The sequence below is a fragment of the Triplophysa dalaica genome, chromosome 8, assembly GCF_015846415.1.
Source record: "Triplophysa dalaica isolate WHDGS20190420 chromosome 8, ASM1584641v1, whole genome shotgun sequence".
Lineage (NCBI taxonomy): Eukaryota > Metazoa > Chordata > Actinopteri > Cypriniformes > Nemacheilidae > Triplophysa > Triplophysa dalaica.
The window spans coordinates 1,290,863-1,314,545 of NC_079549.1; the positions used below are offsets into that span (position 1 = coordinate 1,290,863).

At 41.2% G+C, this 23,683-nt stretch overlaps 1 protein-coding gene across 2 annotated transcripts; it reads left to right on the forward strand.

Moving 5' to 3' along the window:
• The first annotated feature begins 207 nt into the window (after positions 1–207).
• LOC130427176 (FERM, ARHGEF and pleckstrin domain-containing protein 1) lies at positions 208–23,545 on the forward strand. 2 transcript variants are annotated; one of them, XM_056754309.1, is made up of 26 exons: positions 208–526; positions 3,649–3,836; positions 8,239–8,343; positions 8,442–8,484; positions 8,653–8,731; positions 8,811–8,908; positions 9,328–9,442; positions 9,625–9,772; positions 10,081–10,176; positions 10,669–10,835; positions 10,958–11,026; positions 11,093–11,156; positions 11,237–11,951; positions 16,331–16,470; positions 17,206–17,295; positions 17,437–17,570; positions 17,856–17,925; positions 17,998–18,235; positions 18,633–18,826; positions 18,914–19,003; positions 19,086–19,168; positions 19,984–20,093; positions 20,249–20,424; positions 20,513–20,620; positions 20,763–20,914; positions 21,323–23,545. In XM_056754309.1, exons 2-26 carry the CDS (start codon positions 3,666–3,668, stop codon positions 21,396–21,398), a joined length of 3,531 nt encoding a protein of 1,176 aa, XP_056610287.1. In that variant the 5' UTR covers positions 208–526; positions 3,649–3,665; the 3' UTR covers positions 21,399–23,545. The 2 variants fall into 2 exon arrangements, with proteins under 2 accessions (XP_056610287.1, XP_056610288.1); XM_056754310.1 differs by having other exon boundaries at positions 214–526; positions 11,237–11,399.
• The last annotated feature ends 138 nt before the right edge of the window (positions 23,546–23,683 follow it).

Here is a 23,683-nt window from a genome sequence, read left to right on the forward strand (position 1 = left end):
AAATACTATAGTGCGCCACAGTTTTCATGTCGCATGTTGGTGCAACTGAATTAATGCAGCACACCAAAGCACACTTATGTCAATAATAACTATTAATGAGGACTTATGGAAACAAATGCTGTATTTAAGCAGATCATTATTTTTTATGAGTGGATCCTTTAAGATCAACATTCATTTGAAGATCATTTCTTTATTGAATCCGGGTTCATTAGGAGTGTCTGTGGTTGTGTTTGGAGTGATGGATGGTCACGTGTTTGTCTTCCGGTTGCTGTGTGTCGCTTCCACAGCAGATGGCAGCAGATGAACACGTTCAGTGAGTGTCGCCGTTAACGGGGCCGGTCGGAGTCTCTATCGGCTCTGTCAGTGTGATCCCGTCCGTCTCTCCGTCAGCAGACATGGCGACTGCGCGCGTTTTCCTCACATTAAACCCGATGTGACGCGACGCGACCCCGCGCGCTCAACATCACCGTTCAGTGGCTTTATCTCCGAGAAACGCGCAGGTGTATTCAGTGGATTTATACTCGCGGTAAGTCTGCACATTTCTCTCCTTCACCGCCCTGTGATCGGAAGAGATTAAGCGATAAATCCAGCCACAGATTTGAGTTTGACATTATACCGTTGTATACCGTCATACCGTGACGCGAATGAAACGCATCGAGGCGTTGTATCGTCTTCCCGAAGACATGTGATGATCGATGTACCTGCGCTTTGTTCCGTTCACAGCATGCACGCGTGCGGCGGTCACTACATCGCTTCCATTATAACCAGTGGAGCTGCGTGCGCGCGATGTGACGCGGTGACGGATTGACACCGCAGCCGCTTTATTTCTCCGTCCTTGTGAAGAAGGACGAGAATGACCTGAAACATGTCTGTAAAACTGATGTCGGACATCGTGAATATTCGTGTAATCGTTTTAAATAACTTCTTTGCGCGTGCTCTTTTGTTTGTTAACGCTGTTAACGACACGATGTGTAAAATATTTACCTCAGTTTAGAAATCTATCGAGTGAAATCGGTTAATTTCCAATGAGTGTAAATGAGATTTTGTTTGTATTTACTGCTTCTGAACAGTCTGTGGGATTAGATCGTGAACGCTCCGAGGTTACGCGCAACGGCAATTGGTGTAGTTGTTACGTCTTTAATATGTTGTATAAACATCAGTTAATGGACTGTATTCGCTATTCCACTTGAAGACTGAAGCTTCACTTTTCTCTTTCAGAAGGCGTTGAACTCTTTTCTCACAGCATTAAGGCAGCTGTAGTGATTTGGTGACATAACTGAAAATATTTTCTTATCAGATCTTTGTGTTTAGATATCACATGTGTGATGTTCATTTGTGATGATGATGATGATGATGCTTCGCCATTCATGTGATTTTTCCAGACATCCATTAAATTCATGGAGTGAGTTGCTTGTGTTTTATTGTCTGTTCTTATATTCTCCTGCTTTATCACCTCTGAACTGCTTTATTGTTTACATAAGGAGGTTTTATAGGTAATAAGTCCTGTTGTTAGTCCAGATACACTTCATTCATTATCACAGATGTATTCACAGATGATCAATCAGACTGTTATTGATTATGAGAGTTTTTATTTTCAACTCATTCTCAGTCAGCTGTTTCTCATTGTGATGAAGAACTTCAGGACACGAGACCTGTAATGTTGTTCTGCAGCAGTGAGATTAAATCAAGTCTCCTGATTCTCATTTGTATCCCCTCATTCAATCACAACATATCCCATAATAACCATAATAAGTTCCAGAAATGTTTCCTTTGAATGATTATTTGGTGTATTTGATATACTTTTGATAGATTTCAATTTGTAGCTGTGAGCTTTTACACACAGATTTTTATTGTTATTTCTGATATGAAAGGAATATCGACAGACGGGTTTTCTGGAAAGAGAGAGCAGTTATTTATTATGTTTATTTCTTCTTAAAGGACGATTAGATCAATAGTAGCAGAATATCTCTTGAATATTGAATTTTTGAAAAATATTTGAAGGTGGATGTTATCATGTATGAGGAGAAGCGGTCACAGATGATCCACAGAGATCACTTTCTGTTATTACATGTCGCTTTCGCTCGATCTCTCTCTCTCTCTCTCTCTCTCTCTCTCTCGCGCTTTCGCTCAATCTCTCTCGCTCTCTCTGTCTCTCTCTCGCTCTCTCTCTCTCTCTCGCTCGCTCTCTATCTCTCGCTCTCTATCTCTCTCGCTCGCTCTCTATCTCGCTCGCTCTCTATCTCTCTCTATCTCTCGCTCTCTATCTCTCGCTCTCTCTCTATCTCTCGCTCTCTCTCTATCTCTCTCGCTCTCTCTCTCTCGCTCTCTTCTCTCTCTCTCTCTCTCTCTCTCTCTCTCTCTCTCTCTCTCTCTCTCTCTCTCTCTCTCTCTCTCTCGCTCTCTATCTCTCTCTATCTCTCGCTCTCTCACACACACACACACAGACACACACTCTGTTGATCCATGCTTCAGTAGTAATGACATCAGTGCTCTGGTATGTGTAATGAACATTGAGGATGATGGGAACACAGGCTGATATGAGAGGTTGGAAATCTCTATGAACTCATTAATATCGGCCCATATTGACCTTCTCTTAAAGGAACAGTTCTCTCAATAAAAGAAAATTCTGTCCACATTTACTCACCCTCGAGTTGTTCCATATCTGTTTAAACTTCTTAGTTCTGTTTGAGACAGAAGAAGATATTTTGAAGAATGTAGGACAGCAAACAGTTCTGAGGCACTATTGACTACCGTTGTCATTTTTTGTACCATGGTAGTCAATGGAGAGCAATAACTGTTTGGTTGGAGGATCGAGTATGTTTTTTTTATTCATATTAATTAATATCTTTCAAACTACAGCTGGTTTGTTTTAATTTTAGTCATAATAACAAAACAAATAATACAGCTAACTAACACAATAAAACACAATTAAAACATGTTAACATAAAAAAAGAAGATCTCATTTTTGAACCAAACTCTTCAAATATATAACTGTAGACTAACCATCACCAACATCCTCAATAGAAAACTGAAACGTTTAGCATCACTTTCTTGGTTTATATACTGTAGCACTGCGATTATGACGATTAATTGTACATTAATTAACTGTAATTACATTTAATTCTCACACATTTTTCATTTGTTTTTGAATTGACCATATTGTTCTGAATATAAGACACATTTTTTCTTGGGAATACATTGGAATAATTGGGGTCGTCATAAATTGAAGGTGTAAGCTTTAACTTGTCAATAATACAACCGACAAATACTTGTAAATATGGTTAAATTGATAACATTAAAATTATATTGATAGATCTCGCTCCCAATATTACAATAAAAATGTACTTCTATGTTAATGAAATTTCTGTAGTCTGTTTTTTTTCACTGCGATCAGCTTGTGAAAAATTGTACTGCAGGTTATTTTTATGGTATATGCTTTTAAGTTTTTTTTTTAAGTGACTGTTGTGGTGGTACATGATTTGACCCGTATCGCCATACTTACAATATATACATGCAATATGCAGGTAGCTTGAGAGATGTGCAATAATCGCGATGAGGTCAAACAATGACGTTGAGACGATTATTTAATAATTGAGATGGCCCTATAAGCGTTTAAGCATGACGTTTGTGTGTGTGTGTTGTGTACAGGCTAAGAGCGGAAGATCATGGTGGAACAGGCTCAGACATCTTCAGCGGGACAACGATTAGGAGCTCCAGAGACTCTGGGCATCAGCACCCTGGAGCCTGGACACAAACCCGCCGCCATACCTCCGGGAAGACCCGTGAGCGTCAGAGTCCTGCTTCTGGACGACTCCGAAGTGACATTCGACATATCGGTGAGATGATGGCTACATAGAATGTGTTGTCACTTTGAAGTAAAAAAAGCAAACTTTCCTCCTAGCACAAATGAACCAAACAATGTCACAGTGTCTTGTACTTCATTTCTCTTCAAAACTATTCATTGATTGTGAAGGAATAGTCTGAATTGTGATTCCTGTTGAAAGCATCATCTGGGTTTTTCTTCACGACACAGCTGTCAGTCACAGGGCTTTGATGGAAACTACTGGCTGAGGACTGTTTAATAAATGAGATTAAGCCCAAAGTTGATTTCTGGAGGATGGCGAGTGTGTGAGAGAGTGTCAGATGTTTAAAGGTCTACAGTTGTGTGGATAAATACCATCATATCAAATGATATGCTGAAATCTGAAATATATCAGAGCTGTCGATCCACAGACGGCACACAGCGATTCAAAGCCTTGTTTTTAAGAGGCGTCATTCAAATACGACTTAAATATCGTTTTTACACTCTCAAATGTTAAAGAACAGATAACAACCTCGGATGCATTTGAAGATGCTGGAGGTGGTTGCTATGGGGTTGCTAGGTGGATGCTGGGATTGCTGTCAAGTGAAGAAGAACCCACTAGCAACACAATCAAGTAAGTTTTGATATTGCTGAAGATCAGTGGACAAACACGTACAGTACTGTAGATGAATAATCTCACGGTTACTGACATATTCTTACTAGTGCTGTCAAAAGATTCAATTCTTTAATCGCATCCTTTTCGTGTGATTAACTGCGATTAATCGCAAGCGTATGGTGAAATTAAACATACACTATATATTTTGTTTAACATGTTTATTTTAGTGCTGTCAATCGATTAACAAAAATGAACAAACTAATCACACAGAGCGAATAAGAGCGTGATTATATAAAGCCAGCTAGACAATGATGACGGAAAAAACGGATGTTGCGTTAATTGCGTTAAATATTTGTATCACGTTAATCGGAAAAAATCTATTGCATGCGTTAGCGCATTAACGTTTACAGCCCTAATTCATACACATGTACATGTTAAATATTGTGTGTGTGTTGTTGGTTTCCTTTTATATTTTCCTGTGATTTGATTGTTGCATTGTAAGAATCTTAGGAGAAAACATGGAAATCAGGTCACTGACACACTAACACACTCCAGTGTCTTTACAGAGCAGCTACACAATCTACACTTTCAGAACTGGGTCATATTCACACCTCAGTGAGAGAGACTGCTGTTAGTAAAGGAAAGCTACAGTGTAACATAATATTCTTATATATTTACGTATCATTCAGGCTATAGATGAAGTCAAGAAATCATCTCTCTGTGTGCGATAGATGTTTATGGTGTGAAGAAAGTTCCCACTCATGGTCACATCTGTTTCAGACGTTCCCGGTGGATGAGCTCTGTGTGTGTGTACAGATATTATCAGAGTTATTCTCATTTTTAATCTGTAGATGTTAGTAATAAATTGTATTGCTGTCTATTATCTTATATCACAACAGGAATATTTACACACACAGGCATAGACATTAATACCACATTGATGGATTACAGGATTAATGGTAATGGAGTTGATAGATTTATTTCATTGAGACAATATTAGATTATATCATGTTGTTGAAAGGTGACAAAAGTGTTGATTAGAAAAAAAAGAAAAGCAGATATTTGCTTCTACCTGAAGTATTTGGTATATAACTGTCTTACAGGTGTGATGGTTTGGTGAGGTCGAGCTTTGTGTGTCTGTTTGTGTTTCACTGTTTAATTTGAGTTTAATATCTGCCCACTTTTTTTCACATCCTCATATTTTTGCAATCTGATTTTTGCACTGTGAGCATTGCTTGTCTGTGCAAACTCATTGGCACAGTGGTTGGAGATTGGTCACCAGGGTGTTGCTATGCTGTTGCTAATGATGTTTTGAGTGGTTATTAATTATTTGTTGCAGTTGTGTTCAAATGATTGCTAGGGTCCAAATCACAACATTTTTTTAATTATACATTTTTCTTGTTTTAAAGCAATCGATTTTGCTGTGTGTGTGTGTGTGTGTGCGTGCTTGGATGGCAAACAAAAGAGACACCTGCTGTTAACAATCTCAACGCCGGCTGTTATTTCTGACCTCATCTCTGCCCATTGAGAGCATGAATGGCAACTGTGTTGGTGTGTGTGTGAGTGTGTGTGTCTCGGTGTGTGTGTGTGTCTGTGTGTCTTATCGTCGGCTGTATTAATGATCTGTTGGCTGTGTAAAGATAAGGTTAAACTACATGAACTAGGTGCAACCTGTTTACTTCATTAATACTGTGTTATCTGTAATGGTTAAAGGCATTAGCCGAAACATCTGTGTCTTTGTCCCCCAATGTTTAATAAAATACCAAAATACTTTTATATCTCTGAGTGCAAATCATTCTCTATGAAGTTAAAGGCAGACATGATCATGTCCTCTTGAATCTGGTGAAGAGACTGTTACAGAATGAGCTGTGTCTTTGTGCACATATTTCTTTCTGGAAAATGCCTCAAATCTAATAAACCAACAGGGCTGAACAAATGTTTCAGTGTGATTTTCCACTGACTGAACACCAGTTCCTGCAGGGCTGGCAAACACACACACACACACACACACCTCTGTTGTCTTATGACCTTTCAGTAATTGACTTGGCTTATGTTAACTAGATATAATAGATCGATTCTGTTTGAAGAGAGAGAGAGAAAGAGAGAGAGAGAGAGAGAGAGAGAGAGAGACAGACAGGCTGACTGACACACATGTTCTGCTACTGACAGGGTTAAGTCAATATAAAGGAACAGCTGTCTAACAGCTGTGTTTAAATCACTCTGTCTGTGTATGTATGACAATATGTTCATTGTCAGCTACAAGGAACTGAATGATGGCCATCTATTTAAAAAATATTGTCTTTCCAATTCCTGCACAATGTTGGACAGGCTTCAGTAAAGCTAGTTAATGGTTCACCAAGAATTGAATATTGAGTCATTATTCACCTACCGTTGGGTCTTTCAAACATAGTTACTGTAAATCAATAGCACCACTAGTCTTGGTGTTACTCAGAAATTCTGGCTATGGTCTGCTGTGACCTCAAACCCTAATTACTGTATGACTTATCACCGGACTCATTTAGAGTAAAGCTCTGTTATCAGTCTCTCTCTCTCTGTTACCTCTTTTCTCTAACCTGACTTGCATCGTTACCGGTCTCTCTCTTGCTACCTGAATCTTCTTTTTACCTGTCACTCTCTCTGTTACCCGTCTCTCTCTCTGTTACCCGTCTCTCTATCTGTTACCCGTCTCTCTATCTGTTACCCGTCTCTCTCTGTTACCCGTCTCTCTCTCTGTTACCCGTCTCTCTTTCTATGTTACCCGTCTCTCTCATTCTCTGTTACCCGTCTCTCTCATTCTCTGTTACCTGTATCTCTCTTTCTCTGTTACCCGTCTCTCTCTTTCTATGTTACCCGTCTCTCTCATTCTCTGTTACCCGTCTCTCTCATTCTCTGTTACCTGTATCTCTCTTTCTCTGTTACCCGTCTATCTGTGACCCGTCTCTCTATCTGTTACCCGTCTCTCTATCTGTTACCCGTCTCTCTATCTGTTACCCGTCTCTCTCTGTTACCCGTCTCTCTATCTGTTACCCGTCTCTCTTTCTATGTTACCCGTCTCTCTCATTCTCTGTTACCCGTCTCTCTCATTCTCTGTTACCTGTATCTCTCTTTCTCTGTTACCCGTCTCTCTCTTTCTATGTTACCCGTCTCTCTCATTCTCTGTTACCCGTCTCTCTCATTCTCTGTTACCTGTATCTCTCTTTCTCTGTTACCCGTCTATCTGTGACCCGTCTCTCTATCTGTTACCTCTCTCTCCATTATCGGACTCTTTGTGATGTGGTTCTGTGCAGCAACATGACAAGTTACTAATTTTGCCCCCGGTTATTAGGTCGCTATGGCAACCGTGGAATCTTTCATGGGAATCGGATGGACTGTTCACAGGGATGGAATGTTCCAGATCTTACTGTCTTTGTTGTCTCTGATATTTGCTCAGACTTGTGGCTCTCAGAAAAGGGTGGACCACTGTTGTGATGATGTCACTAATGAAAATGAATGTCTCTAGTCTCCTATAAGGTTGTAAGGAGGTACTGGTTGTGCTCACTTTGGTTGCTGAGATGTGTCACTACCATGAGCTTGAACTTCTCTTATTAAGGTGCATTTGCAAGGTGTCTGTATAAAATAGAATTGTATCTCCGCTAGCACACAGTCGGCTTTTTGGAAGTCATGTCAAGAGTTTTTTGCTAAAACTCTGAATGAATCCCTGTTCATTTGTTGTTGTAATGTCACAAGACACTCTGGAGGTTTTGTTGTAAGATGCTGAAATGAAAGTGTTTTTCAACCATCATGTAGCCATGTTGTGATCTATTTTTGTTGTCGTTTATAGCATCGATGTTCTGGACGAGTTTTGTTTGAGATGGTCTGCTCACATCTTAATCTCATTGAGGGAGATTACTTTTGCCTGGAGTTCCAGAACCATCACAGACGGACGGTGAGATGAAATGGAGCAGAAAATACATTTGGGATGAACCTGAAACAAAGGCTTTATAAAGATCTGAACTCATCTCCTCTCTGTGCTCTACTCCACAGGTCTGGCTGGATTTACTAAAGCCCATTAGAAAACAGATCACACGTAAGAAGCCACACGACTCTGTGTGTGTGTGTGTGTGTGAGTGTGTGTGTGTGTCTGTGTGCTTGTATGTGTGTATCTCTGTGGTCTGTTTTTGACACGTTCATGCCAACTGTATACAAACGTAACCCTGTTGTAGATCTCAAAGTGTTGTGTTGTGTGTGTGTCCAGGGCCCAAACACACAGTTCTTCGGTTTGTTGTGAAATATTTCCCCCCTGATCACTCTCTAATTCTGGAGGAGCTGACCAGGTGAGAACATGTCTATTCTTTCATTCAGAAAGATCTTCACATGTCTCTCGCATGTGTTTAAATGGCTGTTTTCTCTCAGGTACTTGTTTGCGCTGCAGGTGAGACAGGATCTGACCGGTGGACGTCTCACGTGTAGTGACTCCAGTGCTGCTCTTCTGGTGTCTCACATCATTCAGTGTATGTAAAAAACTCACAATTCATTTGTTTTTGCATCTAGACTGTAGCAACCACAACTCATTTCATACAATGGCTGATTGGATGAGCCAGGAACAAAGCTGTATAGTAGTCTATACACACCCACACACATGCCTGTCAACACACAACAGAAACATTTTTGGGGTTTAAAACCCAAATCAAATCCTGAGAACAATCACAGAGTGAAGTTGGCATATCTTCTGTACTTCACCTGGTGATTTGTCATGTTACTGTCATTACATCTGAATGCCCTATGTAGTGGTCAGACTGAAGGATTTATTGGGTTGATGAATGTCCTTCTAGCACTATCAATTCGTTTTTAAGAATGAGAGCAGAACTACATTGACAGTCTTTCACTTTCTATGTTTTTGATCTCCATCATTCTGTGTGTGTTTCTCCAGCTGAGATTGGTGATTTTGAGGAAACTCAATGCAGACAACATCTTCTAAACACCAACTACATCAGTGATCAGATGGCCCTGATGGACAAAATCATGGAGTTCCACCGTAAACATGTGTAAGTTTGCAGACACAGACAAACACAGCCTTATGACAGCACACATGCATCGGCCATATGCTGACTTCTATGTTTTTAAAGCATCCCCTCCAAACGCCTGGAGATGCACACCAGCGTCACACCCTCAGGAACACACAACATGTCTCGGTGAATAACACAAAGCTGTGTGTATGTGTGTGTAGTGGTCAGACTCCAGCAGTGTCCGATAAGAATCTGTTGGAGGCGGCGTGCAGGTTGGAGATGTACGGCATGCGACTTCAGCCGGCTAAAGATCGAGACGGGACCAGACTCAGTCTGGCTGCTGCACACAATGGGGTCCTGGTGTTTCAGGTACGCACAAACACAAGCTTAAATTCAGTTCTAAATGTAGGTTGGTTGGAGCCTGTCAATCATCATATATACATCCGTCTCCGTGCCGCCCAAGCGTCAGTTCTTCCAGCATCCCGCCTCCTCCCCAACTCCTCCAGCTTTGGTCTTATTCTTCTTCTGTGCAGTTCTATTACAAGCTGGTAGCTCGAGCCAAGTCTCGGGCGAGCCAACCAAGTTTGTTTACTGTGATTTATCGAGACTGAATGGGCAGGCGAACTCGTGAAGCACACTAATAACAGAGGGCTTGACGTGAGTTGTGTTTTATTCAGGGTCACACCAAGATCAACAGCTTCAGCTGGTCAAATATTCGCAAACTGAGTTTCAAGAGGAGAAGGTTTCTCATCAAACCGAGAGCAGATCAAAGCGTGAGTCTTAAATTCAGTTTATACTCCAGCGTCGAACCTATGCCGTAGCCTACGCAGAGCCATGTACCCTACACCGTAGCCTGACGCGCTCCTCTCCAAAGATGTAAGAACGCTTCAAATCAACGTGGACCCTATGCGGACCGCAAGCGCTGTGATTGGTTTGTTTGAACCCCTCGCTCACGTCAAAAAACTCTGCGATAGAGTCATGTTTACCACTGCTAATGCTTCTTAAACCAGCTGCTAATTCTTCGGCTCTTGTCTTGGTTACACAAGCAACTCGCGTGTGGATACTGACTCCTAGTGGTCATTGCCTGTTGACACGGACAACGACGTAGAATATAAATGAAAACAGACACATAGGCTACGGCGTAGAGGCTACACCGTAGGTCCGACGTTCAAGTAAAAAACATATCTTCAGCTAACTAAACTTCATTTGAATATAAAGCGTCGGTCAAATGTGTGAAGCTAAAGTGATGCTCTGTCTGCCTGTAGCAAAATGTGAGTGCAGAGACGTTAGAGTTTCTGATGTCCAGTCGGGACTGCTGTAAAATGTTCTGGAAGATCTGTGTGGAGTATCACGCCTTCTTCAGACTCTACGAAGAGCCCAGACCCAAACCCAAACCAGTGCTGTTCAGTCGCGGCTCATCCTTCAGATTCAGGTACCGTAACATTTCTCGTAAAAGTGAAGTCCCCTCTGAAACAAATTGTAAGCGCATTTGTTTGTAGATTTCATATTTAGTTTTCTAATGCAGTGAAATGTTTTTATACGTGTTTTCTGCAGCGGGCGGACACAGAAGCAGGTTATCGATCACGTGAAGGAGAATGAGTTTAGAAAGCTGCCCTTTGAGAGGTGAGTCTGGTGGTCAGTGTTGTGATTTGTGTAAGATGTGTGTACAGTGTGTGTTTGTTTTTTCAGGAAACACAGTAGAGTTCGGTACAACGTGAGCACATCACCTTTACTTGCCACCCTGCCAAATCAAGTGAGTGTGTCCACACGCACATCTGTAAGAATCTCAGATGACTGAAGTACTGATGTCTGTCTGCTGTTTTTCTCTCTCAGGCCAGGAAGCAGTGTCGGGAAGGATCGTTTTTAGTAAGCTCAGAAGATTCGGCTGTATTGCTACCCTGTGGAAATTCATCCCCCTCCACCCGGCTCAACGGATGCGGCGAGCCAACCTTCCACGTTCAGGAGGATAGCAGACGCCAGGCCATTGAGCAAGCAGGTCTGGCGTCCCTTGCGGCCAAAGGCAGCAGCTCGTCCATCCCTTATATCGACTGCAGTGATGCAGAGTTTAGTGAACATGAGGTCAGAGGTCGACTCAGCAGGTCTCAATCGCGCACGCGTGACAGTGTGTCCGATCGCGGCACGGGGTTCGCTGTTCCCCGCTCGCATCAGAAAGACAGATACCTGGGCAATTTCAGACAGAGAGAATCTCCACCGCTTTCTCCCGTAAGCCCTGCCCACAGCTACCCCAGCCCCTCCTCCCCGATTCAAAGCGCTGGCTATTTCGAGTCGCCGTTGTCTGGGGGCGGAACTCAGGTACGCGGGCCGCTTCACAGCACACTGCTGGATGAGCTGGCTGCTAGGAGTCCCATTAAGCACTACACGGGCACCAGGAGCCTGACCTCTAGCCCCGCCCCCTCCTCTTTCCACAGGACCGGCTCGCTAAGCCACGCCCAGTATAACGGATACGGCGGGCGGCACTTGAATTCAAAAGCGGGGCTCCGGGAGGACAGAGGTGGACTCTTTGGTAGCGGTTCTCCGCTCATGAATCGTAAGTCCCAGAACGTGGAAACAAACGCGCGCGTCTCGAATCAGCCCCACACCCCCGTTATGTTGCGTACCGAGCGAATGGCCATGTTAGAGCGCAGGATGCTGGCCAACGGGCTCACGCCTCCCGGTAATGCCATTCTGAAGCCGAACTCCCCGCGTCGCCGCTTCGGCACGGTGCAGATGATTGACGGCTCCACTAGCAGTGGAACAGATACCAGCGACTCCGAGGAGGCGGAGACTACCGGCTCCTGCAGCCAATCGCTGGGGTTTGAAAACCCTCGTCGCTCGCCTCCCCTCCCCAGAAACAAGTATTCGTTCGACAGTCTGCAGATGGATGAGCTGGATGATGAGGGAGGTGTTAACCTCAGTGATGAAGAAGGGATGCAAGTGTTTAGCTGCTAGCCTCCAAGCGTTGTGTGTCGGTTGCCGCTCAGAGGTTTGTCTTCCTCAGTGTGACAGGCCAGATTAGGGATGTAACGATGAACCGTGACCCGGTTGAAAATCTATTCTAATATCTGACGATTCAAGCCGGTTGAGATGATATTTGAATCGCAATACACGTTTTGAACAGCAGGGGCCGCTGTGTTTACTGCAAACATGGATATGCTGATATTTCTTAAATGTAAAAAAATCTGAGAAAAGCACAAAGTCTAATTTGTTTTAAAATCGCACTTTAGTTTTGTTATTTGACATAAAAGGTATTTTGATTTTACACAGATATGTGCAGCATTTGAGAAATAATGAAGGCCAATTTTTGTCTCATTTTGTAAAAATAAACCATGAAAGAATCGTATCGAGAGATCAGTGAATCGTTACATCTCTAGGCCAGATGTTTGTCCTTGAGGGGGGTCGAGGGAATTTTGCAGTGCCAAGTTCCACACGGAACCCAAATAGACACAGCGTTGATGCTGTAATCGAGGGATGATGTCACTCAACACTGCCTTCAAGTCCTTCTTAAGTCGTGAAACAGAAGCTTTTCTCTCAGAAAGTGTTTCAGTAGTTTGAATGTATACAAAGTTGTCATCGCTTTGTGGGACAGTATTCCACCTCGATCAGATGCGCGGCCTTTTGTATTAACAACCAACGATATTGGAGGTTTGTTTGCTGTGTTTGTGACACAGAACAGACCGGCCGCTCATTTCTGATGCATCAGTCGACCACATGACACAACCTGCAGGCGATAGACATGACGGAGGCGTTTATGTGATTGTTCTCTAAATCTGATCCGTGGGATTTGAAGGCAGTGAGGTTCAGTGTTATTTCAGTTGAGCTGATGCATGATTTTAATGGAGAACACATCCTGAGGCCTTCAATGTCTCGTGACACCATCACCTTTTTTCAATAAAGTCTTAGGAGAGTTTTTCTCATAACGCTAGAGACGTTGATAGAAATGATTGTGGTGTTTTTAGGAGCATGTATTATAGGATAAGAATGACCTTTCGACAGTGAACTTGTTTTCTTAACCGTCGTCGTTTGTACAGTCGCAGCTGCTTCTTTATAAAACTCTCACTCCTCTTTAGCTTTGACATTTCACGTCTCTCTGCCTCAGACTCACTATTATCTGTTCTGTTTTGACAAAGCAACACAGATTTGGACATTTTGCATTTTATAAAGACTTTGCATGATTTTGTAGGTAGTTTATGAATATATAATGGATTGATTGTGTCAGAACTGTAATGAATGTATCCGTCAGTAAGAGATTAATTTAAAGGAACAGTTCACCTAAAAATTCTGTCAGTACCCTCCTGTCATTCTGAAGCCCCCTGTCGTTCTTTCGTCTGTGCGTGGGTTTCGTATTTGGTGCTGATTTGTACGGTGTCTCTGAATTTTCAATATGCCTCTCAAAAAGCTTCCTAAAGATTCGATAAACACAGAAAATCAAACCCAGTCCAAATTTTGTAAATGTGATTGACTCAATGTGAGGTCGTATTTATTTTTTAACGTGCAAACATTTCGGACTCGATGTGCAATGGCCTTTACTCGTAATGTTCATTTTTTTCATAAAACAAACCCACACAGTCGTTGTGAACTCCACAAATGACAAATGTGTATGAATCGAACTGAAATGTAAATCATTTTCTAAAAACCTTTTTTTGTTGACGTAAAGTTGAGATGCACAGCAGATCTGGATGTTTTTGAAACATTCTTCGTATCTTTGGTTTCTTCCGTGAATGAAAGATGCTCAGACGTGTGAGGAATGACATGACGCTGGTAAACGATGACAGGATTTTCTTGATGAAGTGAAGTGTTCATGACAGCATCTGTATCTCCCTCATTCACACTCACAGGTGTTTATCCTTCAGAGGGGATTAGAAACCGTTTATTAAGGATGATGATGTTTAGGGAAAAAATTCTAAAGCTTTTTTATATCTTCAGTGATGAAGACTCTTTCCTGAAGTGTTTCTAATCCCCGTCTGTCTCTTTGATCACTGTTGCCTGATATTCACCTTTTGTTGTACACTAAACCTGCTTTTCTGCCCTGTCTGTTAATGCAAACTGCTTGAGCTTGTCCCTTTTCATGATCAATAAATGCTTGTCATGTTTTCTGCTGGCGTTCAGATGAAACACTAATGGGCTTTTTCACTGTAAACTTTGGTTGCATGTATTTTCCCTCTCACACGGCGCTGAACTCTGGAGAATGTTCACACATGAAGATGCTTTTGAATGTGACCTGTGATCATCTGCTTTTGTTCACACAATGAATCTGTTCAGTGTGAGTCACGCCACCTGCTGGTCATTTGTGTGAACGTTACCTGAGGATGTTTCTCAATGTCTGTGTTCAGAATGGACTGCTAGCATTTGTTAAATTCAAATATATGAAACGGTCCTGTAGTACACAACATCATGGTGTATTATGTTTTTATTATTGTGCATTCTTAATCTCTTTTATATCAGACAAAAAGATATAATAAATAGGCCTGTTTCAAAGACATAAAATAATTTCTGGAGAGATGTCAAGACTGTCAAATTGAGCTCAGATTTGTCAAATCTGCATTAAATAATTAATATTATTGAAAATCTCATTATGAACTCAAGCACCTCCAGACTCTTCGTGTGTTTCAACGAAGAATTTCAAGAAGAAATTTTAGGAGAAACATTTGAGACTTAAATGAAACACAAATTCACCAAATCTGATCAATAAGATTTTCCTCTGAATAACAGATTTATACAGGATTTCCTCACACTGTACATGAGCACGTTGCATTGTGGGATATAAGTTGAATAGGTTTTGATAAACAGACTTAAATGTTTATCAATGTAAACAGTATTTAATGCTAGTTTGCTCTTCTGAACATAGCGCTTTATTCTCATTATTCTGATGTTTTCTGCCTGATCTTCTGCTGCTCTGTATCAACCTTATGTGTCAATAAAGCTGCCGTTGGTCTTTCCAAACTGAATTGTTTTAAAGGCTTCTAAAGCTCTTCTTTTTCTGTCTGAGTGCATGTCTCACTGTCTCTACACACGGTCATGTTACATGTCTGTCTGTCTGTCTGTCTGTATGTGCATCCTTTCATGAACAGTATGTGTTATACACGCATGTACACTACTAGTCAAAGGTTTAGACATACCGGTTTCATTTTTCAATATTAACAATTTATTATTATTAATAACACCTTTTAAAATAATAGAGAAGCACTGTATTCAAGGCTTAACAATTAAAAGTATGATTATCAGGTCATGATCAATAAACAAATCAAAAAAACATTATAGATTTTGTCCATAGATGACTGTTGACCGTTGTGTGTCGAGATTTAACTCTTGTGTGGTGTTCAGTTTCAATGTTGACTAAAGATCATGTGATTATCATTTTTGTAACCTATGAAGTTTATATTTTGTAAGATAATCGTCTGTCTTTCACCCATATCATAGATTTTTGTTTAGTATGTTATAATGGAAAAAAACGAATAGGAGCTTTGCTATGATTCATCCGTCACACATGTCTATGTTGCTTGTCAGAAGGATTCTCCATAAATGTATGGCAGTATTCATTTGTAAAACTGTCCACTGGGTGAAAAACAAAAACATAAACATCACACAAGAGTTCAACTGTATTACAGTCCTTTCTTTCTTGACTGCTGTTCAGTTGATTCTTGAACGATAAATTATTATTCACAGGTACTTCTGATTTTTGTCAGTAAAGAGTTTTTGACTGGTAGTGTACACAACACACATCATCATTAATGTTAGTGCTGGTGTCTGTGTTTCATTGATCATGACCGCAGTGCTCAGAGGAAACACTCCACGTGATGTCGGGCAAGTTCAGGTTTAAAATTCAGAGGGACACGCACACATCTGTGATGATAATCAGTGACACACACGTGTGGTGATGATAATTATGAGATGATGATGTCATGACGTCTGTGTGCCTGTCGTCCTCAGAGGTCACACGTGCTCTGGTGACTTTAGTGAACGGTCACGCTGAAGACTGCAGAGCTGTGACCCCGTCACCCCTCATCTCACCTCTGCTGAACGACACCGCTGACAAACACATCCACGAGGACGATGACAACAGGAGGAAGGTGAGAGAGACCATGTTTCATTGGGATTCTATCATATATAATTATGGAGCTAAACATGTGATGTGTCATGATGGAGGCCAGACCGGTGTGAATTGTCACACTTTTCACTCCTTATTCAGGTTTATGTTTTAGTCTAAATAAAGGCTTTTACATTTCAATCTTGAAACACACATAAAGTAAACACAACATCCAGTGAGATAACAGCGGGGCATGTTGTCACTATATGCAGCTGTGATGTACACTACCGGTCGTAAGTTTTTGGACACTTACTCACTTATGTGTTCCTATTTTGTCCATATTTTAGATTGAAACAAAGGGAACTATGGGAATTATGTTATAACTAAAAATTATTATAACCTTTTGACTAGAATTTGCAGAATGTTTCATTTTCTCAAGCAGCTTCTTGACATCTCACCCTGAGATGCTTTTTAAACAAGTTCATCTGTTCTGTCCTCCTATTGGCTGCTCTTACTTATTCAGTCAAATCCATTCCAAATAAACATTTAGTGTTGTCATGAAAAAAATGTTTGTTTGCAAAATGATCTTTGTGTATACTAAACTAATTTCAGACATTTAAGCTCACACATTCAGATCAAAAGTTTAAAAATAAGCCAAAACTTTTGGCCACAAATGTGTGATGACATGATGATGAAGATGTGTCTGAAGGTCAATGTTCCATTAACTGTTATATTGCACTAATTGTGTGTGTGTGTGTCTGTGTGTGTCTGTGTGTAGATGTGTCCTGCAGATGAAGCATACTTCATTACTAAAGAGCTGTTAAACACTGAGAGAACTCACCTGAAGGACCTGGAGCTCATCACTGTGGTAGATGATGAACACATACACACACACACACACACACACCTGTGGACATCTCATGTGTCCTTTAGCCCACAGGGACACACTGGACATTCAACAAAGACTGAGGATCAGGTTTAAAGAGCTGTGTGTGTGTGTGTGTGTCAGTGGTTTCAGGCAGTTTTGGATAAGGAGGAGTGTGTTCATGATTCTCTGAAGAAACTTCTGAGCTCCACATATGAGCCTCTACACAAACATCACACACGATTCCTGCGAGAGCTCCACGAGACCATTGCACTCTGGTGAGGAACACACACACACACACACTCACACACACACATGAATATGAGGCTGAAATGGAATTTTAAATTTGGATTTCTTGAGGATACATGAGATGAGTTTTGATTTCCAGCATAAAGCATCTGTGTCAATAATAATGAATGATGGATGAGTGTCCTCAAGCTACACATGTTTGTTATTGTTGACTTTCAGTGGTAAACACATTCAGGCGTCATGAATGATGGCCGTCTGTTGGCCTGACAGCTCCGCCTCTTCTGGTGTGATGATGTTTTGGTGATGTGTTTTAGGGAGGCGGGGTCACATGAGGACGTTCAGTGTGTAGGAGACCTGCTGCTGAAGCTGATGCTTGATCTGAAGGTGCTTCAGTGTGTGTCTGTGTGTGTTTGTTGTTCTGAGTGGTGTTTAATGCAGTTGTTTGTGGTGTCACAGTCTCTCACCGCTGAGCTGCAGATGACATCAGAGTGTGTGTGCGCGCTGGAGAAAGCGTGTGCTGCGTGTCACAGGCTGGAGCGAGTGTGTCGTGAGTTTGAGCTACAGAAGGTGTGTTACGTTCCACTGAACGTCTTTCTGCTGAGACCTGGACATCGCCTGCTGCACTACACACAGATCCTCAACAGACTCCTCAAACATTATCCAGAGACACACACACATCACACACGCTGCACAGGTGAGCGACTACACTCATACGTCACATTGTCCTAACCAGGATTGTGGATTCGTCCTCCAGACGTCTATATTCACACTAGAAACACTCTTGAGTTGTTTTAAGAAGTACTGAAGGACTTCACATCTGTTCTGAACGCCCTGATTTCTCTTCATTATTCACTCTAAATGATCACATTCATAAGCCTTTTCTCTACTGTTTCATATCAGTTTTAATTGAACTAATAAATATGTCCGCCACATTCAAGCATAGACAAACTAAAAGATATTTAAGATCATGAGCAACATCGTCAGTCCTTTTTTCTGTCTAGTGTAGTGTTTATGTAGGTTTCATATATGCGTACGTTCGTGTGTGTGTGTGTCTGTGTGTGTGTGTGCGTTTGTGTGTGTTTGTGTTGTAGCTGCATTGGCTGAGGTGTGTGAGCTGGAGGCGGAGCTTCATTCTTCTCTGCTGGACATTGAGAATCATCAGAAACTCTTGGAGCTTCAGAAGGATGTGACCGGTGTTCAGAATGTGTCTGGACGTCAGCTCATCAGACAGGGCTGTCTCAGTAAACTCTCGGGGAAAGGACTTCAACAACGCATGTTCTTCCTGGTGACATTTCACTACACAAACACAGACACACACACAGATGTGATGGATGTTCCTCTGAACTCTCTTTCTGTCTTCATGTGGAGTCAGTTCAATGACGTGCTCCTGTACAGCACTCGTGGGATAACATCAACCAATCAATTCTCAGTACACAAACAACTTCCTCTACGTGGAATGACAGTAAGAGCATGACATGTGACTGAAGCCAGTGTTGATGTTATTGACTGACGTGAGAATCCTGTCCTGACGTGTGTGTGTTTAGATCCGGGAGAGCGAGGACGAGTGGGGCGTCCCTCATTCCTTCACACTGATGGTTCAGCAGCAGTCACTGGTGGTCGCTGCATGGTAACTTACTTTAAAATATACTTTTATCTCATGGGTCAGTATATTATGTCATGTTTTATTCGTAAGCTATTGATTAAAGCAATAAGCAATGGGTTACGGTGCATTTTATAACAGTTAAGGGCGCGAAGTGGAGTCATTAAAACCTCCTCAGCTGTTATAAAACGCACTGTAACCCACTGCTTCACACGGATTATTGCATTTATAAAACGCTTATTCCATATGCGTAGCATGGTTTCATAAAACAAAGTAAATAAAGTGATATTTAGGCTATGTTATGCAGTCAGCCGTTATAATTTGGGGTACCTTTGCTCAGCCAATCAGAATTAAGGACCAGAACTGACCTGTTTTGTCATTTATTTTTTACATTTATACTACAAGATCTTTCATTTTAGGAGAGATGATGATTTTTGATATTTTGGTTGCAAGATCACAGAATTTTCTTTCAATCATTTTAAAGAGAGTAAAACTTGGTCTAAACTATATTACAAATCACTTCATTATTAAAAAGAATGTCATGAGGAATTATTTCACATCGTTTTATTTAAAATCTCACATCATCATCATCTCTGTGATTGTCCACATACACTCTTGAAAATAAAGCTGCTTAAAAGGTTCACAGCGATGCCTCAGAAGAACAATTTTGGGTTCCACAAAGAACCGTTCAGTCATTCATTCTTTAAAGAAGTCTTTCTTACCTTTTCATAATCTAAAGAACCTTTGAAGCACCTTTATTTTGAAGTGTGTTCAGAGACTCGAGCGTGTGAGATCACGTGTCAGAAATAGATTGTAAAGTGAATTGATTCTGTGCGTGTCAGTTCAGAGTCAGAAATGGAGAAATGGATGGAGGATTTAAAGATGGCAGTTGATCTGGCCGAGGAATCTGACGGACTGACCTCTGACCTGCTGATGTCTAATAAACACATCAGTAAGTCACACGTCTACATCACACGTGACTGGAGTGCTCTACCTGAAAAGTCAAAAAATAATTGATAATACATAAAACAATACATTCCTTTTAAAGCCTCCAGAACGTTTATCTAGAAATATTATACGTCATTTGTTCTTTTATCATTTTCCCAGAATCCTCTGGGGTTTCAGAAGTGGAGTCTGAGGATGATGTTGGCGAGTCACAATCGTCTCTAGTGCGTCATGGAAACAGCTCGGCAAACACGCTTCACCGTGGCAACACTATAGTACACGTGTGTTGGCATCGCAACACCAGCGTCTCCATGCTGGACTTTAGCATAGCATTACAGGTACCAACCTTACACTGTGTGCATGCGTGCGTGCGTGTGTGTGTATTTCATATCACAGTGTGTTAAAGCCGTTCATTGTGTCTGACAGAATCAGCTCTCAGGGAATCTGCTCAGAAAGTTTAAGAACAGCAACGGTTGGCAGAAACTCTGGGTGGTTTTCACCAATTTTACTCTGTTCTTCTACAAAACACATGAGGTAACACACGTATGTTCACATGCACAAACCCTCACGCTGCAGATCTCTCTGACATACTTCTTAAAATATAAACTTGTGTTTACTTTCTACATTTCTCAGATGTGTGTGAAATGTCTGAAGTCTCTCTCTCTCTCTCTCTCAGGATGAATATCCATTAGCCAGTCTGCCATTGTTGGGTTACTCCGTAACTAAAGCTGGCGAGTCAGAAAACATTCATAAAGATCACGTCTTCAAACTGCATTTCAAATCTCACGTCTACTTCTTCAGGACTGAAAGCGAATACTTTTTCCAAAGGTACTGCACGCTGTTTCAGCTCCTCACACACTTCTCGTAAAAATCAAAAACCCCATAAATATATGAATTGTTTCTTCATTGTTATCACAACTCGAACTGCTTATTCACATTTATTTCTGTCCTCATATTGCTGTAGCTGCTGTTTCAATAGTCTTGTCACAGTGATTTATAAACTCAACAGTATTCGGGACCTTAACTTTCTCTTTATGAAAAAAATGAAATAAATAGATTTGTAGTTGTGCAGTAAAATATTCAGATTTTCCACGGTATGTGTAGAAGCTTGTGTTGGTGTAAAAGAACCGTTTAATGTCAGTAATGTCAGATGTCGTGTTCATGGTAATGTGTGTGGTTGCAGTAATGATTGTAATGTATTGTGCTAACATAAGATTTGTGATGTGTTTTGTGTAGATGGATGACAGTGATCAGAAGTGCTACCGTCTCTGCCAGCAGAACCCGCTATCTGAACCGCACAGAACCAGACTAAACCTCACAGAACCAGACTAAACCACCTGAACTAGCTATCTAAACCACATACAATCAGACTAAACCAAGCAGACCCAGACTAAACCACTGGAAACAATTATCTGAACCACATATAACCAGACTAAACCACACAGAACCAGACTAAACCACTGGAAACAATTATCTGAACCACATATAACCAGACTAAACCAAACAGAACCAGACTAAACCACTGGAACCAGCTATCTGAACCACATACAACCAGACTAAACCACACAGAACCAGACTAAACCACCTGAACCAGCTATCTAAACCACATACAATCAGACTAAACCAAGCAGAACCAGACTAAACCACTGGAAACAATTATCTGAACCACATATAACCAGACTAAACCAAACAGAACCAGACTAAACCACTGGAACCAGCTATCTGAACCACATACAACCAGACTAAACCACACAGAACCAGACTAAACCACCGGAACCAGCTATCTGAACCACATACAACCAGACTAAACCAAGCAGAACCAGACTAAACCACTGGAACCAGCTATCTGAACCACATACAACCAGACTAAACCAAACAGATCCCGCTATCTGAACCACACACAACAAGACTAAACCACACAGAACCAGACTAAACCACCAGCACCTGCTATCTGATCCACATACAACCATACTTAACTACACAGAACCAGACTAAACCACACACAACCAGACTAAACCACATAGAACCAGCAGAAAACCACACACAACCAGACTAAACCGCACAGAACCAGACTAAACCACACACAACCAGACTAAACCACCGGAACCATTTGAACCACATATAACCAGACTAGACCACACAGAAACAGACTTAACCACACACAACCAGACTAAACCACCGGAACCATTTGAACCACATATAACCAGACTAGACCACACAGAAACAGACTTAACCACACACAACCAGACTAAACCACCGGAACCAGCTATCTGAACCACATACAACCAGACTAAACCACACAGAACCAGACTAAACCAGCTATCTGAACCAGACAAAACCACACAGATCCCGCTATCTGAACCACACACAACCAGACTAAACCACATAGAACCCGCTATCTGAACCACCAGAAACTAAAAAAGGAACCCACTGCCTGAACCAGACTGAACCATACAGAGCTCAGTATCTGAAAAAATGTATCTCTTTCTGCGTGTGTGTGTGTGTGTGTTATGACGATGACATTCTATCACACTTTAACAAGGTCACATAAATGACATTAAGGGGGAATATCACCACATCACTTCTGAACCTTTAAACCATCTGACTTGTTCTCCTCCGCTGGTGTTTGACACCTGTTTATATCTTTGTGTTTGTTTATATGAAACAGTGAATGCTGTCAGACCACATTAGTTGTTGGTAAAGCAGAACTTTTCTTGTGCTGAGACGGCAACACATGCCAGTCACGGGTGAGTCACGGCCTGCAGAAGAACCGAGGTCACCGGCGTGGCCTTCAGCAGCGTCACTGCTACACAAGTGCCTGACCAGTGATCCCATCACACAATATCTTTAACATCAACGGTGCTATATCCACAGGATGGGACAGAAACTTTGCTGAAGTTTTAAGGCTGTATATTAACTCTGAATTCTGAGTGTTTGGGAAACTGAAAATAAAAGTGTTATTAAAGGTTCAGATGTAAACAGAGAGGTGGAATTCCCCTTTAAACTCGTGACGCTCACACACAGGTGCTTTTTACTCAAGTGTAGAAACGTTTCATCAATTTCATGCATTTTTACAGAAATTTGTTTTACGTGATGTTTTATATTTAATTATGCATTGGTGAAAGTCAGCCATAAGTGTCACCTGAGCGTCTGTTTCAGTGCCATACTTTTATAGTACAAATGTTTGCAACTTTAGCAGCTAAAACCATGACGGCTTCCAGAAGCCAGCGTGCCAAAACCATTTCAAGTATTTCCAACAATATTAGGACTTTAAAATAAAATATATGAACTTTATGAAGTAATTTTTTCTAAATGTAAATTTCAGCAAACTGTTTATATTTATACATGTGTCATGAAGAGTGTAACACTTATAAAATGAACTTTATAGAACACATTATCTGTCTGCATGTACCAACATGTGTCTGTTGTGTGCTGTTGTCATTAAACTATGAAACTTTACACACATTGTTCATGTGAACACACAAATGTCTGACTATTAGTACAGAATTCAACTGTACATTACATCTTGTTTTTTATTTGAGCCAAAACACTGCTAAACTGAAGCCAAAGAGAGAACATTTGAAGAGAAGTGAAAGC

Bases quoted from the DNA above. Each gene is read 5' to 3' on its own strand.
- LOC130427176 (XM_056754309.1), top strand. From the start codon at position 3,666: ATGGTGGAACAGGCTCAGACATCTTCAGCGGGACAACGATTAGGAGCT. The intron at 11,952-16,330 runs GTAAGTCCCAGA...TGTCGTCCTCAG, and splicing joins CGGTTCTCCGCTCATGAATC to AGGTCACACGTGCTCTGGTG. The intron at 17,296-17,436 runs GTAGATGATGAA...TGTGTGTGTCAG, and splicing joins ACCTGGAGCTCATCACTGTG to TGGTTTCAGGCAGTTTTGGA.